Source organism: Vanacampus margaritifer, chromosome 16 (genome assembly GCF_051991255.1).
Source record: "Vanacampus margaritifer isolate UIUO_Vmar chromosome 16, RoL_Vmar_1.0, whole genome shotgun sequence".
Classification (NCBI taxonomy): Eukaryota; Metazoa; Chordata; class Actinopteri; order Syngnathiformes; family Syngnathidae; genus Vanacampus; species Vanacampus margaritifer.
Window position 1 is genome coordinate 1685001 of NC_135447.1, and position 22591 is coordinate 1707591.

Consider the following 22591-nt stretch of genomic DNA (forward strand, 5'->3'; position numbering starts at 1 on the left):
GCGCGTCGATTGGACCGCTCGTATAAATTAAAGGCCAATCGTTTGGCGTAACGAGCGCCGTTGAGTGTGTTTAACGCAAACACGGGCGCTTTTTGTGTCACCGCACGTTGAAATGTTGAGCCGATGAATATTAGCAAATGAGAGGTATAAATATTTAACGCCTCTTTTTCCTGCTTTAAAAGCTGCCATCTGTGAAGTCAAAAAGTGTCGTTATAAAGTACATTCCTCTCATCGGAATTGAAAGAGAAGTGAACCACTAGGATGATACGAAAAAGATCGAAAACTACTCACAGAGTTGGCGTGTTATAAAATAAGCCAAAGGAGTCTGCGTGTGGTTGATCTGATAGAGACCCTAAAAGGGAAAAGAAGGGGGGGAAAAAAGACCCTAAAAGTGGCCCCTTCGTTCTGCCATCTTTCCATACTTTCCTCCATCCTTCCTTTGCTTTTTCTACCTTCCTTTCATTATTTTCATACATCCTGGTTTCATATCTACCTTCCCACGTCCATCTCTCCTTTTCTTCATCCTCCTCCATTCATACCATCCTTGCTTCCTTCTTTTTTTTTTTTCTTCCTTAACCCTGGAGAACCCAAGAACCCTTTTCTTCTTTGGGAAATTATGAATTATACATTAAATGACTGCTATAAATTCACTGAACACCAAAATATATGTTTTTTTTTTTTCAATTTTAACCCTTTATTCCCTAATTTAGGATTAGGGTGACATTTGACCCTTTGAGATTTAGGGGTATCATTTCGAAAAATCTGAATAACAAAAACTGTCAGTAAACTATTTAGAATTTAAGAAAATAATCAAATACACAGCTACATTGAACAATATAAATTTTTGGTTTTATTTGTTGCATTTTAGCCATCTTGTCACCACCACTCTGGCTCATGTAAGTGCAATATTCATCCACTAGATGGCCCCGTGCAGGGGTCAGAAGTGGCACTCTGGACTTTTGAAGTTAAATTTGTAAAAAATAAAAAAAAAAGGTCTTTGTGATTTGAGTAGCAGAATTTATAGGAGCCAAATTTGACCCCGTGGGTTCTCCAGGGTTAAATAAATGAATATAAATAGTGTAGAATACTTTGAGTCTTTGACCATAAAACTCTTTTAAATGAGTCCAGTTTCACGGACTTCATGTCCTCATTTCTTCTTCTACAATAATGTCACATGAAAAGGTCTATTTCCATTTATCTAATCCAATCAGTAGCTTTACAGCACCGCCATCATGACCCTTTGATGCGAATCCGAACGTGTGCGTTTGAAAACGGAATCGCGCAACCTGTGAACAAAAAACCCATTCGTTAGTATTTCCCCATCCATGACCGGCCTGCTGAATGAGAAACATCCACTAATATAAACGCTTACATGCATATCAAAGTGCTGCCAGTAACAAAGAGGGCCGCTTTATTATTATTATTTTTTTTTTTACGGGACCAGCTCACTCCGACGCACGGAATTAAAAATGAATTCTCAATATGCGCACGTCTCTTTACAAGCACACCGTGTGGCCCTAAAACTCCATTTGGAAATATTTGTCTGCGAAGGTTGGATTTTACGAGGACGCGCCATTGTTGGGCTTTCTTGGCACGTCGCCTCACACAAAGGAATTTGTAATTTTGTTTTGTCTTGACGGCTGCGGATAAAAAAAGAATAGCTCCGACGGTGAGTTATGAAAGAAACCAACTCATTAGTGTTGCGCTCAAGACCACACTTTGTGAGACCACCTGGAACAAGACGAGACCAAGACTTTTGGGAGTCCGGACCAAGAAAAAGCCGCAAACAAGACAAGTCAAGACCGTGAGTCTCGCCTTTTTTTGGAGTCAAGACGGAGTTGTCAAAACCAAAGCCAAGAAAAGCCGCAAACAAGACAAGTCTTTTTTTGGTGTCAAGACGGAGTTGTCAAAACCAAGGCCGAGACAAGCCGCAAATGAGATAAGACCAAGACCGCCAAGTGTGACCAAGTAAATTGGACCAGATTCTAGATTCCTGAAGGCTACAATAGTGGTAATGTTGTAGATTGTAAAAATAAAGTGGTGCATTTAAAAAAAGAAATATGAAATATGTTTTTCTACTCGGTTACACAAAACCAGACGCGTATTTAGCAAATTTTGGGAAAGTGAACTATAACACCCCCAACATTTTAGAGTATATATATATATATATATATATATATATGTATATATATATATATATATATATATATATATATATATATATATATGTAGATATATATATATATATATATATATATATGTAGATATATATATATATATATATATATATATGTAGATATGTAGATATATATATATATATATATATATATATATATATATATATATATATATATATATGTAGATATATATATATATATATATATATATATATATATATATATATATGTAGATATATATGTAGATATATTTTGACCATGTTCGTTTTAACAAGGTTTTTCCTTCTACTCGATAATGTGGCTACAACTTAACAGTGTATTAGACCGCGTGGAACCACACTGCCCCCAGTGGCCAAACCGGGTACAACACGAAGAGCGCTCTAAATAAAGGCACACACAGACAAAGACAAGACCGTATAAAATGATTTAAATAAAATCGATTTTTGGGGACATTTAAAATCGATTCTGAATCGTACTAAATGAGAATCGCGATTCTTATGAGAATTGATTTTTTTTGGCACACCCCTAATTATATGTTGTCGGTTTCATTTAAAATATATATTTTTTTAAAAGTCCATGGTCCATTTTTGTTTACACTGTAAACTGTCAATGTGTATGTTAAGGAGCTGTTGTATCAAAGACTACCCATCCCAAGAACTAGTTATGGTTAGGATATATTGATATTTTACTATTCTAGTCCTTTTCTCTTTTGCATAACTTTTATTAGATTTGGTTTACTCACTGACTTCCCACGCAACTTTTGGAGCAGGAAGTACCCCAAAACCACGACAAACGACCTATCTAGACCCATCAATTGATAATGAAAATGATATATACATTAATACATTATATAATGTCTTTGATTCAAATATGTCTTTGGTGTCCTGCTAGTTTGATTGTGACTGCAATAACAACCCCCGTCATCGTAAAGATTGTTTTCTGTAAGCCTGCGGCGTGCGTCCACTGAGCCATTATCGCAACGCAATCGTTATGTTCCCGCCGTCTCTTTGTGCGCGTCTAACACCCTGTTGACGGCATGACAAGGGACGAGTGGGTTCGCGGTAATTAATGCAATCTCCCGTTGTTATGAATAAACTCAAATAGTGGGGAGGTTGACGGGTACACACTGTACCGTAAAAAAAAAGTAACGTGTTGCTGTTTTTATGAGAACCCGATAACGGCATTCGGAAACAAGAGCTCTACGGGGCTTTAACAACAATGGTTTGCATTTTCGAGATCAATCAGTCGACGGGTTGGCAGTTTGGTTAGAATGTAAACAGGAAGAAGAGTATTACCGATACTTGCTATTTGGTTTTTCATTATTCTTAAAGTGCCGTCTTTTGTTTACCAAACGGTTAATATGTTCCCTTTTTTTTTTTTGCTTGTAAATTCTAAGAATACCGGAATTTCAAACAGTATGACATCTTTAAAAAAATTTTAAAAAAATGAAAGAGAGCGCAACGATGATGACATGTCAAATCGGTAAAATTACCCAATGAACAATACTGAGCTCTCCAGAAAAAAAAAAAATTATAATAAAAAAAATAAAAATATGCGGTGACATTTTGGTTTGTGTTTGTGGAGTGATCATTATGGCCGTTCGCCTTGTTGTCTTATTTCGTGTTCCCCACAAGGCCGATAAAAGATGCGATTCAAAATGTCAGCCATGTTTCATTCCTCCTGTAGTCGCCCGTTGCCGCTTCCCGGCAAAACAGCAGTTCTTATCGTGCTCGGAGGAGTGTGTTTCTATGTGTGCGTGTGGTCTTCAGGGTTTTACTCCCACGGGACCAATTGTGGGATCTGGAGACGGGAGTTAGCTGTCATAACAGCCTTACTTCACCATCCCAAAGTTATTCAACACAAAAAAATAGCAAAAAGTTTGGATCTTCGGTTCTTTGAAGCAATGGTGGTATGTGTAAAAGCGTGTGCGCTCCAAGTTGGTTTGTTCTTGAAATACGCTACAATAGAAAAACAAAAAATATGGAATTTGGCCATAGGTATCAAATATTGAGTCAGATCATCGTCATGATCAAACATTTCTCAACGCCAGCACGCATTTGTCCAGAGTGGGTCAGGTCAGGTGTTGAATACTTTTGTTTGTGATGACAAGCTTCCCTGATAGGTCGCTGCGGTTCAACGGACGACACCTTTTTTTCCACACGTTTCGCCTCGCCGCTCATGTTGCAACGCATTGCGCTTATGTGCTCTGGCACTGTGTTTCCTTTACCCGTAATGCAAGCGGCTTGCATGTCGCGGGCCGTTGCTTCACATGTCGAGATTGGTTACCAGCAAAAAGCACAAAAACGTTTTGGTTTTCTCACACACATTTTATGCAATGGTACTAATTTTGCTCAGAAGTTGTAGCTCTCAATACACATGGAAAATACGGTTTTAACCATCGAAGACAAAAAAAAAAAAAAAGAGCTAGGATCTACTACGGGTGTCAGAAAAAATCGATTCGGCAATATATCGCGATATTACAGCGGGCAATTCTCGAATCGATTTGATATGCGGCCGAATGTATATTCAACAAAATATCTTTCGTAGGGTTAAGATTCACACATTAAGCATGGAAGAATGTTATATCAATTTAACATTAAGCCTTAATATTTGATTTCAGTGCTGTTCAGACATGAAAAATGCAGTGGCTCACTTATAAGCCTGAAATTTCAGATAAATAAATGCATTTTTATACAAATCTTACAGTTTACTGATGAGTATTTTCTAAATTTGAGTTAAAAAAAAATTGCAAAAATCAATTTATAGATTCGTATTCCCGATTAATCGGTATCAAATCGAATCGTGACATTAATCGAATGACCAGGTAGTAGGCAATTCACACCCCTAGTAGCTACATGTGTTATGTTTGGGGTGTGATTGAGGACGCAAATGGGAGGAAGTAGGCTGAGGCGGCAGAAGTGAAGTCAAAAAGGGATTTTAATTCAACAAAAACAAGGAGGCAAACGAGGTACTGGCCAAAATCAAAAACGAGCGATGCAAGACGTGTGGGGGGGGACGACAGGACAAAACAGTAGCAGCATGACGGGAAAAACAACAATGGATCGATGCAGACGGAGGCGAGACAAGAGAGTAAGGCCGCATCCGCACGGCCATCTTACTCCTCATCTCGCAAGCAGACTGTATAAACGATACGTATAGGTATAGATTAGACATATACAGCTCCGTAGGCTCTTAGGGGTGAGGGTTGTCACTTTTTTTTTTTTAAGAAGTACAAAAAAAAAGAAAAGATAATTAACATGTGGACGTATGTGCTGCTTTGTAGACCCCCTTTTTTTTTTTTATTGCTCAATTCTTTCGACCACAATATTAGATTTGGCAGGAGGCATCTTTTGTTGAATTACAGTTCTAATTCTTTCATTAAAAAAATATTTCCATACTATAAATGTATAGGATCGTATGCCAAGAAACGTTTCTTGGGAGGAGTAATACAGCGACCTCGCGGGCTGCGACTTCAAAAGGCAGTAACATATTCGGATCAGTGGTTCGTCTTTTTCGCTGATTCTTCTTCTACGCTTCCCATGAACTCCCCCCGTGGCTGCACTATAGCGCCACTCCAGACTTGGCATATACATTACAACCGTTAAACATCCTCAGCGTCTTCTTTTGGACACACACTAATTGACATAACGAGACACACCTGCGCAAGACACAAGAGGCAGAGGGCGCTGATTGGTTGACACACGAGGAAGGGCAGGCAAACACAGGTGGACATGAGAAGGCTTGACGAGATTAGGGAGGCACACAAGGACAACAAAACACAGATCACTAAGGTAACATAACTCAAAAAGAAAAAAAAAAACATGACCTAACCCAAACCATGACAACATGATTCAGCAGGAAGGTTATCATCAAGCTAATTTTCCTTTTTTTTGCAATGTTTTCTGTTCATGTGCGCGTTGTGCACGTGAAGAAGTGAGCGTGCAGTTTCGTTATTCGGCCACAGGTGGCAGTAGTGATTCGAAATTCAATTTCCTGCGATCAGCAGCTTTAAAGTGTCCCAGGTTGGATTCCATCAAATTTCAATAGAGTTACAAACCAAATGCTACGCAGAACATGTCCTAATTGGCTCTTAATGTCACGCCGGTGACATTGGATGATGTATTAGGCCTCTGACTTTAGCAATGGGGAAAAAAAATAAATAAATCCAGTTTGAAGTCTTCAAAAGGACGCTGAATCACTGCGAGCGCCGCTAATGAATTTTCATGCTCTTGCATCTCGCGTCTGAGCTTGGCAGGTAGCAAAGATTTGGCCTGTGGGAAGACTTTTCTTGTCATGCGGACGACAGTGATGTGTTTGGAGAGCAAACATGCGTTTTTGTGTGTGTAAATGATTAGCAAGACAGACGGCTACAAAGCTAGTCAGGTATTGCTTTTTATTGTTAAAAGCTTGGGACACATTTCCTAGCCCCCCCTTGGAGAATTGGCGGGGCTTTTAAAGAAAAAAAAAGGGATCTTTGCCAGGAATCCTTCAAGTTAATACACACGTGAGCGCAATCTTTGCACCTTTGCTTCATCCTGCGTACATCGAGCGCGAGGCTTACTTGTTCACCTGAGCACGGCGGTGATGTAATGACCCGTGCTCAGTATGAAACTGGAGTGTTCTATGCAGCGCCTGCCAAAGCTTTACAACCCATTTAGGCCCGTTCAGACAGCTCAGAGGGTGTTACATGACTGCCACCGTTTGGTCTCCGCATGGAATTTTCCATCTAAATGAGAGATACTCTAAAATTGCCTGTCACTGTCATCCTAGGGACGCCCTTAATTCCCATCTTGTTATCATGTAAAAAATTCTACTTCAGGCTCTGTTTTAAAGCACTCAAGCTGAGCTTTTAACAGCCTTTGCATGACTAACTTACCCTAATTACCGCTACTGTAAAAAAAATTTAGTGAGTTGTTCATGTTCAAATTGGACTGACTGTGTAGTATTACTGACTGAAGTATCATAATGATTATACCCGATAATCGGGAAAACAGAAAGGCGTGAAGAAAGATTTCTCTGTCAATAATGAGGCAGTAGCTAGCAATGAGTGACCTTATTTTAAGATGTTTTTTTCCCCCCATTGTAATTTAACTCTTTGACTGCCAAAAACGTTAAATAACGTTTAGTAAAATCCTAGGGAGGAGTGCCAAAGACGTTAAAAGACGTTCACCAAGTTTTTTTTGGAAACGGGTGGAGGAAAGCCTTGGCCAGCTGTGCTGAAAGTACCAAGCAGATCTAGTTAGTGTAATGCCTATTTTTGGCCCCTAGATGGCAGCGATGACTCTTTTCTGTGGACCTTGAAAGATCAGTCAAAAATGCTTAAATCGGCTGGCACCCACGGCATCCCTTTTCTGAAAACGTCTGGCAGTCAAAGAGTTAAATATGCATGTTGCAATCCAAATATAACGAACTAACTGATAGATGGACAGCAAAACAAAGATAAATGTTCTTCTTCTTTTTTTTTATCAAAACAGATTTTCTGCTCAAATCAGTTTTCTTTTTTTCTTTCTTTTTTTTTTTTTTTCCTGGAGAGCTCAGTATTGTTCATTCTGTAATTTTACCGATTTGACATGTCATCATCATTGCTCTTTTTTTTGTATGTGTATGTGTGTGCGTGCGAGTGTGTGTATATTCATTAGTTCACCTAAAACCTATTTAAAAAATCCCATACCGTTCACCTAAACCGAACACTTCCAGCCAGAGTCGTGAGGCCGTCAGGAGACCCGAGGAAGGACCAAAGGAAAGAAATGAGTTTTCAATATACCCCTACCCCTGTTGTTCCTATGACAAAAAAAAATGTTTATACTGATGTTTGGATGTGATTCATTTCCACTAAACGACCATCAGATACCAGAATTCTCATGAAAAGTTTCCTATTTGTAATATTTCCGTAATTCTCCATCTTAACTTCCCATGGAAATTTACCATAAACTTACCTGAAATGGGCATTAGCTAACCGTTAATAAAGAAAGAGAGTGAAAAACCAAAGTACATGACACTAAAAAAGTCGTCCGTCCGTCTGTTGAACATCTCGGCTCTTGCTCACTAAATATCTTCACTGAGTTCCATCTGAAAAAATTTCAGGCCACCGTCCACACTTAAGTTGAAAAGTTTGACTTGAAATCCTCTCACGGGATCTTCCACTCAGGGATGAAATCTAAACACTCTCATTTGCGTACGTTTCTTCTGGAGAGTGCAGTGAGAGAGAGAATGAGAAGCGAGGAACACTTTGGGGAGCATTTTAAATTAGCAGTGTGTTTATTTCCTGAGCTGGTCTGTTTAGCATTAAACGGAATCCAATCTCTGCTTAGGCGGCAGCAAATTAGGCACAATTAATTTCTTTCTTCTGTTTTTTTTCTTCTTCTTTTTCTTTTTGTGTGTCCTGGGTATTGGGATTAGTCCAAGGCGCTTTCTACTCGACACATCCCTGTTCACTGATGCTCTTAAGTATTCCAAAAGGGAACACGCAAATGTCAACAGATTGAGTGGAAGGTTGAAGGGGATTAAGTATATTCAGCGCGGCCCAAGGAGTGAGAGGAGTCGTTCGCTCGCTGATGCGAGGTCCTGAGCTTGGTGTTGCGTCATTGTCTGCTGCCGACAGTACCACCCTGTTAGGCGAGAGATCCCTATTTTATTTTTTTTGTATGTGCGTGCGTGCGAGCGAGTGTGTGTGTATTCATTAGTTCACCTAAAACCTATTCAAAAAAATCCCATACCGTTCACCTAAACCGAACACTTCCAGCCAGAGTCATGAGGCCGTCAGGAGACCCGAGGAAGGACCAAAGGAAAGTGAAATGCAGCACCGACCACCCACCAGGCCACCAACCAGAGTCCTTCACCAACCCCAGAGACATCTAAAGTCCAGCAAATCGGGGAGACCTCAAGAGACCAAAGGAGAGACTGAGGAAAGGAAGGCAGGACAGACGAAGAGATCCCTATTTTCGTCCCCCTTACAAGAATAAGGCATGATTTGATAAAGACGTGGCAGTTAGTCGGGAAAGCATCTAGAACGTTAGTTCTCACCATGAATCCTTACAACTGCTGGATTTGCCTGTGAAGAGTGATTCGCGGCCTTTTAGAATTCAGTTTTTTTGCTTAGGAACTTTCTTTACCCTTCTGAGTGAGCTGACCTGGAAGTTCTTGGAGAGGGGGAAAAAATCATAATCATTTATGGCAGCAATATTTAAAGCTGAATGAAATTTACCGACTCTACTGTAAGACACTTGAGAGTTTCACTCTAGAGACTTCGCACGATGATGTCAGCTCAGAAAAGTGGATTGGAATTCATTTTCTGGCCTCTCCTGCACTTGAAAGGAAGCACCTTTTCATCTTGGCTTGACCCGATGATCCGTCCGTCCATCCATCCATTATCTCAAATGCTTATCCTCACCAGATGCTTTCTACAAAGCTAAAAGAAAGGTGGCATAAAAGTCAAGAGATTTGACTTCCCCGAGGGGCGCTTGATCGTAAAGTGTTAGGGTTTGTTAGGTTGGTGGTCAGGGTTGTCATGCGTCGGTTCGGTCAAGGGGTTGGCAAGTTAGGGTTGGCTAGGTTCATTCTCAGCCAAGGCTGTCAAACATCGTAGTTACAGTTACCCTCAGGTGGCCAGTTATAATTGCCAGCCCATATTAATGTACAACGATACCTTGGCCTCCGATTGTTTCAACTGGTACCGGTGACGTGAACCTTGTAGCGCCCGGGGGAGCGAATCCAGATCTCGTGTCAGCGGCTTACCCAAGGGAACGGATTAAGGTTCTAAACTTTGGTTGTCCGGGAAACCGGAGTACCTGGAGAGCACGGAGACATGGGAGGAAAATGCCAATCACACACAGAAAGGTCCCCAAACTGGGATTATTCTTCCTGGGTTGAAAAGGTTTGGGGCAAAACTCCCAGATGACTTGCATTGGTGCCGTTTTTGTCTATGGTAGATTGTAGATGTCGTTAAAAGTTTAGGGGGCTTAAAATTGTAATAAAACTCTTGAGAGAAATCAATTGTTAACTTGTGAATTGTGTTTGTAACCGATGAAAGTACGAAGCAAATTCATGAAAGCTGTAAATATTGAATATTGTTCTTAGCCATTGTTTTTTTTTTTTTGGTATGGTATGGTCATTATCCTCCTGGAGGACACATTGACTCGCTCTAAAATGCCTTGGACGTCTTGAGATTGGCGTCGATTCAAGACTTTCCGATGTAGCAAAGCAGCCTCATAACTGAACCAGTGTTGTTTCCGTTTGCATTTGTAAACATGATGATGGCTTACCAAAGAGCTGCACTTTTTTTGTCTTATTCTGAAGAATTATGGCTTGTCGCTGAATCAATAGAAATTGGCATTTGCGGATCTCTCTCTGCTTCATCTACCCCAGCTACCTTCCTTTAGTCTTTCCTCTGGTCTCTTGATGTCTCCCTAATCTGTTGGAATTTAGATGCATCTGGGGTTGGTGAAAGATTCTGGATTTGTAAGTGCGGGTGGTGTCCGGTCGGTGTTGGATTTCGCTTTGTTCCATCTTTCTTTCGTTTGGTCCTTCCTCTCAACTTCACGACTCTGGCGGGACTGAAGTATGCAGTTAAGGTGAAGGGTCTTGGATTTTTAACAGGTTTCAGGTGAATTAATTGAATGTTTTTTTTTTATGTTAATATGTACGTAGGCAAATTCCAGTCTCATCAACTTCAGGTTATTTCAATGAACATTGTTGGTTTTCTTGTTTTATGCAAGGGTACCATTTTTTTTTTTTGTGTCCATTTAGTTTAAGTGGATCATTTTCAAGCGTCTACGTGTACTCTCCCAATGACGGCTCATGGCTCAATGTCACGGACACGGATTGGTTCCAAATACCGGTGGGGGATATACGGAAGCAAAGAGCTTCATTTATTTTTGCGGCACCATGTTCAACCCGGTGATGATTTGTGGTGATCCAATCCCCCAGGAAGAACAATGATGCTATTTCCTCCAAAGCCTCACTAAATCAGTTCTTGGCCATAGAAATGTCTGGCAGTCATCTAAAAGCTTACCTGTGTGTTCTTGGTGTCAAGTATTTGGAAGGCACAAAACAAATCTGAAGGCAATCTATCTAGTCTTAATATTTGGGGGTATTTTGACGAGAAAAAAAAGACACCTGGAAAGTGTTTTAAGTTATCTTTAGGGTCCAACCTTGTAAGCACGTACCATGCGGAATATGTAACTATGACTGTCGTCAGAAATATCCTTGTTCCAATAAAAATTCGCCGTGACCGTGATGCATCAAACCGGGAGGAGCTTTGTGCATCAAAGCGTCTCCCTGCGAGACGGTTAACAAGTCATAAGGATTTATTGGCGGGCAGGTGCGAGAAAGCGCTGTTATTGGATGCCGGGGAGTAGCAAATGAAACGAGACATCGGCGAGTAACTTATAGTCCCGCTGCTGAAGACATAAAACCACATTATGATCTGACAGTCAGGAGCACGGCGGGCATCATTTAAAATAAGACACTCTGATACGCATGGTCCCGTGGCATACAGAGCGCGTCGTCTAATCCTTCCTTGCTCCATCACATTTTCGACGATACGTCGAGAATCAACCGCTACGGGGTGCGTCTTGGGATCTTGTTATAAAGCACCCTCAGCCGCTATGACCGAAGGAGCGTGCCGACATGGAGACAAACAATGATGTGCAGTTGGTAATGGGAGGATTCTAAGGGCTTGTTCTGTTTATTAGCGGTTGCCACCACACAAAAACTTGTTTTTAGACAACTCTGTGGTTCCAATAAGACAAGAATTGCCAAATGGTGGAACATGTACTAGTGGCGGGCAGTGTAAGAATAATCCATTTCCAAGAGTGATTTTTATTTATAGAACATTTAGAACAGATATTAAATTTGTGATTAATCGTGAGTTAACTAGTAAAGTCATGCGATTAATTACGATTAAAATTTTAATCACCTGACGCCCCAAATTTTTAATAATTTTTTTAAAAAAAATTAATTCGCTATAAATGTCAAAAATTCATTTTAACTAATTTCTATTAGTTTAACTTTTTTTTCCCCCACTTTTGTTAACATGAGTATGAAAACCTAGAATTTTTCTTCATTGTAACTTTAGAACAGATATAAAATTTGCGATTAATCGTGAGTTAACTAGTGAAGTCATGCGATTAATTACGATTAAAATTTTAATCACCTGACGGCCCAAATTTTTAATTTTTTCTTTTTTTAAAAAAAAAAATTCATTCACTATAAATGTCGAAAATTCATTTGAACTAATTTCTATTAGTTTAACATTTTTTTCCACTTTTGTTAACATGAGTATGAAAACCTAGAATTTTTCTTCATTGTAACTTTAGAACAGATATAAAATTTGCGATTAATCGTGAGTTAACTAGTGAAGTCATGCGATTAATTACGATTAAAATTTTAATCACCTGACGGCCCAAATTTTTAATAATTTTTTCTTTTTTTTAAAAAAAAAATTCATTCACTATAAATGTCGAAAATTCATTTGAACTAATTTCTATTAGTTTAACATTTTTTTCCACTTTTGTTAACATGAGTATGAAAACCTAGAATTTTTCTTCATTGTAACTTTAGAACAGATATAAAATTTGCGATTAATCGTGAGTTAACTAGTGAAGTCATGCGATTAATTACGATTAAAATTTTAATCACCTGACGGCCCAAATTTTTAATAATTTTTTCTTTTTTTAAAAAAAAAAATTCATTCACTATAAATGTCGAAAATTCATTTGAACTAATTTCTATTAGTTTAACATTTTTTTCCACTTTTGTTAACATGAGTATGAAAACCTAGAATTTTTCTTCATTGTAACTTTAGAACAGATATAAAATTTGCGATTAATCGTGAGTTAACTAGTGAAGTCATGCGATTAATTACGATTAAAATTTTAATCACCTGACGCCCCAAATTTTTAATAATTTTTAAAAAAAAATTCATTCGCTATAAATGTCGAAAATTCATTTGAACTAATTTCTATTAGTTTAACATTTTTTTTCCACTTTTAACATGAGTATGAAAACCTAGATTTTTTCTTCATTGTAACTTTAGAACAGATATAAAATTTGCGATTAATCGTGAGTTAACTAGTGAAGTCATGCAATTAATTACAATTAAAAAATTTAATTGCCTGTCGCTCTAATTAAAAAAAAAATAAAAAATTAATTTATGGCAGTGAATGAGTTAAACAACTGACAATGTTGCAAAAATCGGCACACCCTCTTATTATTTTACTGGGCTGTTCTTGTGGCTGTGTTCAGGATTAATCACTCACATACACTCATCTTTCAAAATTTCAGCTGTTCTAGAAAGCTTTTCTTTACTTGTATGTATTTATGATTTATGCTTATGTATCAAGATCTAATGGGAAGTGTGAAAAGAACAGGCCGCTTATGTATGTAAATATATAAAGACTAAAATTGAATTTTTATTCTTCATGTTTTTCCGGTGAATAGCTGAGGATGGGTTTTATATATTAACGTTAATTTGTGAAAAAATAGTGGTTGTTTTTATTCCATAAATCTCAAATTGTGGCTTTTTGCTCCTTCTTGACACCCTGCTACCACATCGGATTTACTGTTGATCGTTTGACCTCATTATAGTGAAGCATCTTACCAAATAAACGCATGCACTGTGTGTTCTAATTTGCCCACTATGTCTTCTTCTGCTGTTTGTATGCTTACTGAATATGTATGAAGACCTCAGACAACCTCCTTCAGCAGAAGAGGAGAACCCACTTCCATTCACCTCCGAGGAGACAAAGCGAGGAGGCTGGAGCACGAGTCGCCGAAGCGCCGCGCGGCAACGTCGACAAGCCGCCGTACATCCAGGGTTGTGTCGTTTTAATTAGCCGTCCGCCAGGCAGGTTGGCGACACGTCCACATGTGAAGCGAGACTTCCTTGGAGGCGGCTAGCTGTTAGCGACAGCGGCCCGTGTGGGTTTTCTTTCTCTTTTTCCCTTCGCTTTTTTTTTTTTTTTCTCAAGTCACGCCTGGCAAAGTGAACGTAATTAACCTCTGGGGAGCAGGATGGGAGGCAAGAGTCTCAAGCCCCTGATCTCCCAGCCTGGTGGCCTGAATAGAGAGGAAGTCACTGAGTGTGCAGTGGATTTCTCTGATAGAACGCCTACAGAGTGACAAAAAAGGAAGAAGAAGACTAATATTCACGCCTTCTGGTGAACCGCAGAGAGGCATTAGCAAATGCTTGGAATGTTTACTGACTGTTCAATCGAAAGCCTGTGAATTCAATGACAAATTGCATTTAGCCAATTGCTTGTGGCGCTTTTGTTTTTTTCCATCCACAAACGCACATAAGAAGGACTCACAATTGGCCTCTCAGAAGGCAGCCATTTTAGGCATTGCCACTGTTACTGACAACTTCGACTTGGTTTTTACACGAGGCTTTTATGCGAGGTTTCCTGTATGGAGAACAGCCTCTCAAAGAACAAACTTCACTGTTTGCATCGATCACTCCGAGTATGTTATCTTAATGTTGTTAGTCGCTGATGGGCTTTGCTTTCAGTTCATTGTTCTGACTAAATGATGCAGACAAATCTTTTGAGTAGCACTCGGAGATATACTTTATTAGGGGTGTGCATGTACATGATTTGGCCACATAGGGGCAGTGTGGTCCAGCGCAGTCTGATAGACTGTTAAGTTGGAGCCACATTAGAGAGTAGAAGAAAAAAAAGTCACGATCAAGTTATGCCACTAAAAGTTCTTGTTTTGCAGCGTAGACAGAGCATATGCCAGTGTGTATTGTTTCGATGCTTCTCTATACATTCTTGAAGCGTTTTTTGTATGAGTCGCCGTTCTTTTGAGTGATAAAAGTGCCGCGAGTCGCTCGCTAATTAGCGTTTGCGAGTCAATGGGGCTTTCCATTGTGAGTTAGCATCAAATCTTTCTGATGTTTTTATTTTAAAACTTAAATTGTGTAAATATTCATAATCTATATTGTGCTGTTGTTGCAATAATTTCCTTAGTCGTCTAACCTAGTAGTTAATTGGTGCTGATGATTGAACTTCATGAAGTCTGCCTGACAAAAAAAGACATGAACAGAAAATTTTGATTCAATTAATCCAGTACAATCTACTGCAGGAGTTCTCACGGCCAATCAGTAGAGAAAGGCAACGGTGATAATAATAATAATAATAATATTATTAATAAGAATAAGAATTTAAAAAAAAAAAACATAATTACAAACATAACATTCTCATCTGATTAACGGTGTCATGCTGTATGTGTCCATGAAAGAAAAATAGCAGGTAGATTTAGCTAATGAGCTGCAGCTGTACCACAGCTCCTCCAAATGGTCAACACTTAGCCCTGCAGTTAAGCCTACCTCAATGGATTATTTTTTTACATAACAAAAAAAAAGGAGAGTATTATATGTATATCTATTTGTGGTGTAAATGTGCCAGAATCCCTTGTTTTTGTGACTTGTCCAGTCTGTTTCTTGTTATTGTTACCTATCCAAATATAAGGAGTAAACAAGCCCTAGACTCAACCACAGATGGAAACCATGTCCTGTATTGCCATCTAGCGGTATGATGCAGAACAACACAGAGGGCAAAAGACCGTTGACGTGGTGTAATTTGCACAAAAGAAAAGAAAATGATAATTTAAATGTAATGTATATTATTACAATCCCGTATTTCACATTTGTTTGCAAATGGTGGGCAATACATTAGACAAACAATATAACAACACTTTTATGTATTTATGATTTATGCTTATGTATCAAGATCTAATGGGAAGTGTGAAAAGAACAGGCTGCTTATGTATGTAAATATATAAAAACTAAAATTTAATTAGAATAAATGTATATGTCAGTATATTTTAACACCATTTTAAAGAACAAAAAAAAACCCGGATATTGTATGTATGTATTATGTATTTTTATTTTAAAGGCTTGAAATGAAATGCAAAGCCTTAAAACGCTGCGTTGTCTCCGTTCTGCCTGTAGAGGACGCCAATGCTCTTCACTTCGCGTGAGGGAAAAGCCTGAAAAGAAACAACTGCCTGACACGTTTTCAAGACACTTCCGGTGGCCATTCAGCTCATTAAGCCACACATCTAAGCATTCCTAACGCGTTGAAGAAACAAAAAAGCCATAACACTGCATTTGTGGTAAGTAAAACGTTCCAGTTGTTTTCCAAAGCTAACAAGCACACACTTGACACTAGCTAACTGAAATAAAAGCTCCAACACATATGAAATAAAAGCTTTTAGTCCAACAATTTTAGTGCCTAAGTACTTCAAAGTGGCCTTGGGGAATAAAGGAATATGTGTTGGGCAATTAATACAACTTTTATTCATTTGGTTGCCAAAATATGTTGAATCCTAAAAAAACAAAATTAGCCTCCTACGCTAGCTTTCAGCAACAGATACAAAATTGGGTTATGGAAATTGACAAGTCTTTCATAATAGGATATATGAAAAAATCTCAAGGACCTCTGGTCGAATTTGAACATGAATTGAGAATTTGCCCAAATGAGCTCCAATCGGAAGCAGGTAATTGCCAAGTGCGTGTATCTTGAGGAAATTGATGCATTTGAAGGCTCCTGAACATGAACCCCACTCAGTCACCCCCCACCCCCCCCCAAAAAAAATAGAAAAGATGAGCAATTTTAGCAATTGTCATAAGAAAAAAAATCTGTCCCAAGACCACACTTGGAGTGGCCTCTTGATTGACACTTATTTGTGGATTTTTCCCCCCAATATGTTTTTAAAAAATTTATTTCTGCGTTTTTTTTTTTTTTTTTCATGAATAATGTATATTAGAGGTTTGGCAGCTTTTTTTGGGAAGAATTTTTAGGGGTTTACAAAAAAAGAAATAAATAAAAACCCTAATCTTACATTAAAAAAACCTTGTAAAAATAGATTTTTTTCTTCCATATGAAATTTCTACTTTCTCAAAGGCTTGTGACTTTTTCGGGTGGGGGGGGAGTAAGTAAAGTAAATTTAGCTTAACGCTAACAACCGTGTCGATGTATTGGTGGCCAAACTGTACACCAGGACCAGCAAAATGTCCCATCAAAAACATTATATTTAATTATGTCATTATTTTTAATTGCAATTTTATTGAGTGCTGTTTTCATTATTATTATTATTTCATTTACTTTTTTTTTTTTAATGAAAAAATCTATCATTATCCTAAGATTATTGGGCAACTTTTTTTTCTGCATTTCAAAGCACCTTGAAATATGAGTTGTTTATTTATTTAAGATGTATACATTGGATGAAATAAATATTTGATCGATCCACTGCTGATTTTGAACGTTTGATAGAGTGAGAGAGATTTTTATGGCAGCTTTATTTTAATAGTGATAGAAAGAATATCAGGAGAAAAAAAATCTAAAAAATGACATGGAATAAAAAATTTAAAACATTGAGCATTTTATTTGAGCAGTCAAATGTTTCTTGTAGTTGCTTCCGAGGTTGGCAGACACATCAGGAGTAATTTGAGTCCACTTTTTTTTCTGCATATCATCTCCAAAAGTGTCGTCCTGTGCAGAGAAACACCGCCGAGCATAATGCTTCCATTGCCATGCGTGACGGTGGGGATGGATGCTCTTGGGGTCGTATTCAGCATTTCCCCTTCCTCCAAACACGTCAAGCTGAGTTAAGGATAAAGAGCTTGATTTTGGTCTCATCTGATTCTGACCACGGCATCTTCTCCCAGTTTCGCTCGAAATCATGAATATGTTTATTGGCAAAGTTTCGTATCATTAACCGGCTCCTACCGTGCAGTTCTACGCTGATCTCTAACCTTTCACGTGATCATTGAGACCCCACGAGGTAATATCTTGCATGGAGCCCTCGTTTGACGGTCATGTGGTACGACTTCCACTTCTGAATAATTGCAGTTGGGTTGGGGTTAGTTTAGTTTTTTTTTCTGTCATGTTTTGGGCTTTGTTTGAGTTTATGTTACTTTAGTTTCAGTCATGATCTGTGTTTTGTTATGTTGTCCTTGTGTGCCTCCCTCGTCTTGTCAAGTCCACCTGTGTTTGCCAATCAGCACCCTCTGCCACTTGTGTCTTGCCCAGGTGTGTCTCGTTGTGTCAATTAGTGCCACTTTCAATGTATCCTCACAAGTTTCTTACCATTGAGGCCGTTCGTGAGCGGTTTCGGAGTTTGAAACCGATCACTTTTGAAACCGGCTTCCGGAGTGGAAAGTTTTTCAAAACGCTTTCGATTGGACGCCATATGCAGGATACTCCTCCAGTGATGACGTAATGGTCTGTCAACAACAATGGCGGATAGCCGCGTCGTAGTCGTTTTGCACAGCCTCCTTAGCTTGCTTATGCTTTTGCAGCAAAATATTTTGCTTCTTCATTCCCACGTTCAACAAGCGGCGTTGTGCTTGAACCACCCGCCATTGTCACTTCTCCCGTGTTCGTCTTTTTCATGTTGTTCCGATACATGCAAAAAGCCGTGTTTGTTCTGTAGATCGATTCTTCTTCTACGCTTTCCGTTAACTCCCCGTGGCTGCGCTACAGCGCCGCTCCAGGCTTGGCATATACACGACAGCCGTTAAACGTCCTCGGCGTCTTCTTTTGGGCACATGCAAGTCTTGAAATGCTTCTGTGTGTACGAGATTTGTTTGAGGAACGAAGCCGGCTTTGCTTCCGTCTGGACGGGGCCTTAGTCTCTCGTCTCCCCTGCGTCTGCGTCAATCCATTATTGTTTCTTCCCGTCATGTTGCCGCGTTGTTCCTCCACGTTTTGCCTTTCTTACCTTTTTTTGGATGTCTTTGTCAGCCAGAACCTTGTTTACCTCCTTGTTCTTCTTCATTTAAATCCCTCTTTGAGTGCGCCTCGGCCCCCTCACCCTGTTTCCCTGCACTTGGGTCCGCAACCACCACCCCAACTTAACATTGGGAAAAGGTGTTTCTCATGCAGGTAATAACTGAGATTTGGAGCATGTCAATGGTCTGTGGGAGCCAACATTGCTTCTAGTTGGTAGGGGGTCAAATACTTATTTCCCTCATTAAAATTCAAATTATTATTTTTTATTTCATGTATATTTTTTCCCAAAATCTTCCTGATGTTCTACCCGTCACTCTTAAACTGACGCTGCCATAAAAATTTGAGACGACTCATTTATTTCTTAGTATGAAAACTTTCGAAAATAGTGTGAGTTGTGAGTAATTGAGATTTTTTTTCAACATTGCTCTGGTTGCTCTCCTTTGCTCTGCTGACACCTGCTGGCCGTTTGTGTAATAACTACAATTTCTTCAACTGTTGTTTGCAGTTGAGCGGATGCATCAAAGCTTTCTGTATGCTCTGGCATAAAAACAAGCAAACAAATGTGTAAATACGTCTTTGGGACACTTAAAACATTTAAAATACAACGTATTTATATGTTTTTGGGAGCAAATGAGTTAATTTATGAATAATTTTATGAATGATTATGAAATCAGTATGTCTGTGGGAGCCAACATTGCTTCTAGTTGGTAGGGGGTCAAATACTTATTTCCCTCATTAAAATTCAAATTATTATTTTTTATTTCATGTATATTTTTTTCCCAAAATCTCCCTGATATTCTACCCGTCACTCTTAAACTGACGCTGCCATAAAAATTTGAGACGACTCATTTATTTCTTAGTATGAAAACTTTCGAAAATAGTGTGAGTTGTGAGTAATTGAGATTTTTTTTCAACATTGCTCTGGTTGCTCTCCTTTGCTCTGCTGACACCTGCTGGCCGTTTGTGTAATAACTACAATTTCTTCAACTGTTCTTTGCGGTTGAGAGGATGCATCAAAGCTTTCTGTATGCTCTGGCATCAAAACAAGCAAACAAATGTGTAAATACGTCTTTGGGACACTTAAAACATTTAAAATACAACGTATTTATATGTTTTTGGGAGCAAATGAGTTAATTTGAACTCTATTTTATGAATGATTATGAAATCAGTATGTCAATGGTCTGTGGGAGCCAACATTGTTTCTAGTTGGTAGGGGGTCAAATACTTATTTCCCTCATTAAAATTCAAATTATTATTTTTTATTTCATTTATCAACCCCCCCCCCACCCCCAAATCTTCCTGATATTCTACCCGTCACTCTTAAACTGACGCTGCCATAAAAAAATTGAGACGACTCATTTATTTCTTAGTATGAAAACTTCCAAAAATAGATATGAATCTATTCTCCCTCCTTATCCAATTGCAACTTTTCATTTTGAACATTTCTCCTGTGTGGCTCCAAAAACCCGCAAGCGGGGCAGTTTGCGCGAGCTCAATAATCCGAATTAGCGGACCATCTGCTGTCTCCTCCGCCTGCTCCGCGCACTACTTTGTCACGCGCCTCCCCCGCTCCCCTCTCCTCCGCTCCCCTTCCCTCTCCTCTCCCTCCATCCTCGCTCCCTCCAATGCGTTGCCTTGCGTGCCGTGCAAGCGAGGGGCCACCGGGCGGAGTAATCGCACTGGTATCAATTGAGCGCGTGCGCGTGCCGGTGTGCGTGAGTGCTCCGGCTGCTGCTGCTGCTGCTGCTGCTGCTGCTGCTGCTGCTTGTCACTCATTGTTGCTTGCACACGGGCAGCGACAAGGAGCACCGAACGAAAGGCGCCCACTGGCTCTTGTTGTTTACTAGCTTTTTTTTTTTATATATAAACCAGGAGAATATCACTGAGTCGTTCTTCAACATGCTTCAAATAAGGAACATCCTGTGGGGTTTCTTCTACATCGCCTGCGCAGGTGAGTTGTTTATTTTTGGGGTGTTTTTTTTCCCCTTCTTTTTTTTTTTTTTGAAAGGAGGCGCTTGCTGGTGCAGCATCCTCCCGCGGAGGCGCACCGCGCTCGGGTCTCCAAAGTTGCCAACCAGCACAGGGTTGAAATGAAACGTGGCGGCTTGGAATCCGTTTGTCAGGCTCAAATTTGCTTTTGTGGATAAATTGAAGCTTCTTTTAAAATAGGTTGATGCTGCATGCGCATCGCCACTCCTCATTATGTGGTCCACATGTTTTCCCTCCACCCTGGTGTGTCAAATGTGTGGTGCACATGTTCAGAAGTTTGTTTTTTCACTTTCAATGTGAGTGAGGGTTGTTTTTGCATTTGAGTGGTTTATGGATTATTTTACATTATTGAGGTGGACATTCTCTGTGGTTATGTTTACCGACGTGGATGTTGAAGAACAGTTTCTATGCGAGAGTCCAGACGGTGTTTAATCCGGTTGGAGTCTGCTGAATAGTCGTCGCGTGTATACAATAGCTTCCAATCCAGAGGCTCCTGTGGTTATGGGAGCCTTTTTCTAACCCCCCCCCCCCAACCCCAACCCCAATAACCACCTCAAACCTCCTCCGCCTCCTCCTCGCATCTGCTCTCCAGTTCTATAGGCGACCCCAAGTGAAGTTTGGAGGGCTCCCAGGGGCCTTTGGAGAAAGGAAGAATAGTTGATTTACGAGACGCCCGCCCGCTTTACAAAGAGCAAAGTTAGGCATTGTCGGTTCTGTTTCTCTTCATGCGCCAACTGTTATATTTAGCCCGTGTGTGCTGTCAGAAGCTGCAAGCAGCAGGTTGACCATGCAGCACCGCGGTGTCAGATGAATTCTTGGGCGACGAGGCCTCTCATTTTCTGACAGTATTAGTCTACGTTTGACACCCAAAACTCCGAGGAAGAAGGTATTTTTAGTGTGGTACATAGTATGTTTGAACAGAACATACTCGCAAATGCGTTAGGACGAGGGGGGTCAAAATGAATGCGTTAATTGCGTCTTACAAATGCAATTATGCCATCTAGTGGCAGAAAATGACCTCAACACAAATCAATATCTTTTCTTTTTTTTTTACAGTGCAGTCCATCTTTTTAACTCATTTACACGCAGCCATTTCACTGAAGCAACCCCCTTTGCTCACATCCGTTTTGCTGGATTTTGACTGATTTTGCAAGGCCTACAGAATATTGTGTTCTATTGCTATCAAAACATGGAACCTACCCCCCAAAAATGAGTCTCTTCTTTGATCGGGGAAAAAAAAGTACATTTCTATCGGTTTCCGTTTTGCAACAATTATCATTAGAATATAGCTGAGTTTCATCATTATTCATGAATCTATTTAGAATTGTGCGTAATTGAGATTTTTTTCAACATTGCTCTGGTTGATCTCCTTTGCTCTGCTTCCACCTGCTGGCCGTTTGTGTAATAACTACAATTTCTTCAACTGTTGTTTGCAGTTGAGCGGCTGCATCAAAGCTTTCTGTATGCTCTGGCATAAAAACAAGCAAACAAATGTGTAAATACGTCTTTGGGACACTTAAAACATTTAAAATACAACGTATTTATATGTTTTTGGGAGCAAATGAGTTAATTTGAACTCCATTTTATGAATGATTATGAAATTATGACTAAAGGATGCAGCTATATTTCTATTAGCTGTAACATTTCCCCCCACAAATATTTTATTGGACATTTAGAAGAGATATCAAATTT

General features: G+C 39.4%; 1 protein-coding gene across 11 annotated transcripts in view; it reads left to right on the forward strand.

Annotated features, from left to right (window-relative positions):
• The window catches only part of ncam1a (neural cell adhesion molecule 1a), a 252964-nt gene that overhangs the window by 12079 nt on the left and 218294 nt on the right, over window positions 1–22591 (forward strand). For 2 of the 11 annotated variants that reach the window (XM_077546421.1, XM_077546423.1), the window contains exon 1: window positions 20610–20861. In XM_077546421.1, coding sequence (XP_077402547.1) covers window positions 20810–20861 — 52 coding nt within the window. In that variant the 5' untranslated portion in view covers window positions 20610–20809. Of the gene's footprint in view, window positions 1–13859; window positions 14097–16125; window positions 16290–20589; window positions 20862–22591 lie in introns of those variants that run through there. The other 9 variants (XM_077546414.1, XM_077546413.1, XM_077546415.1 and 6 more) reach the window with 9 other exon arrangements.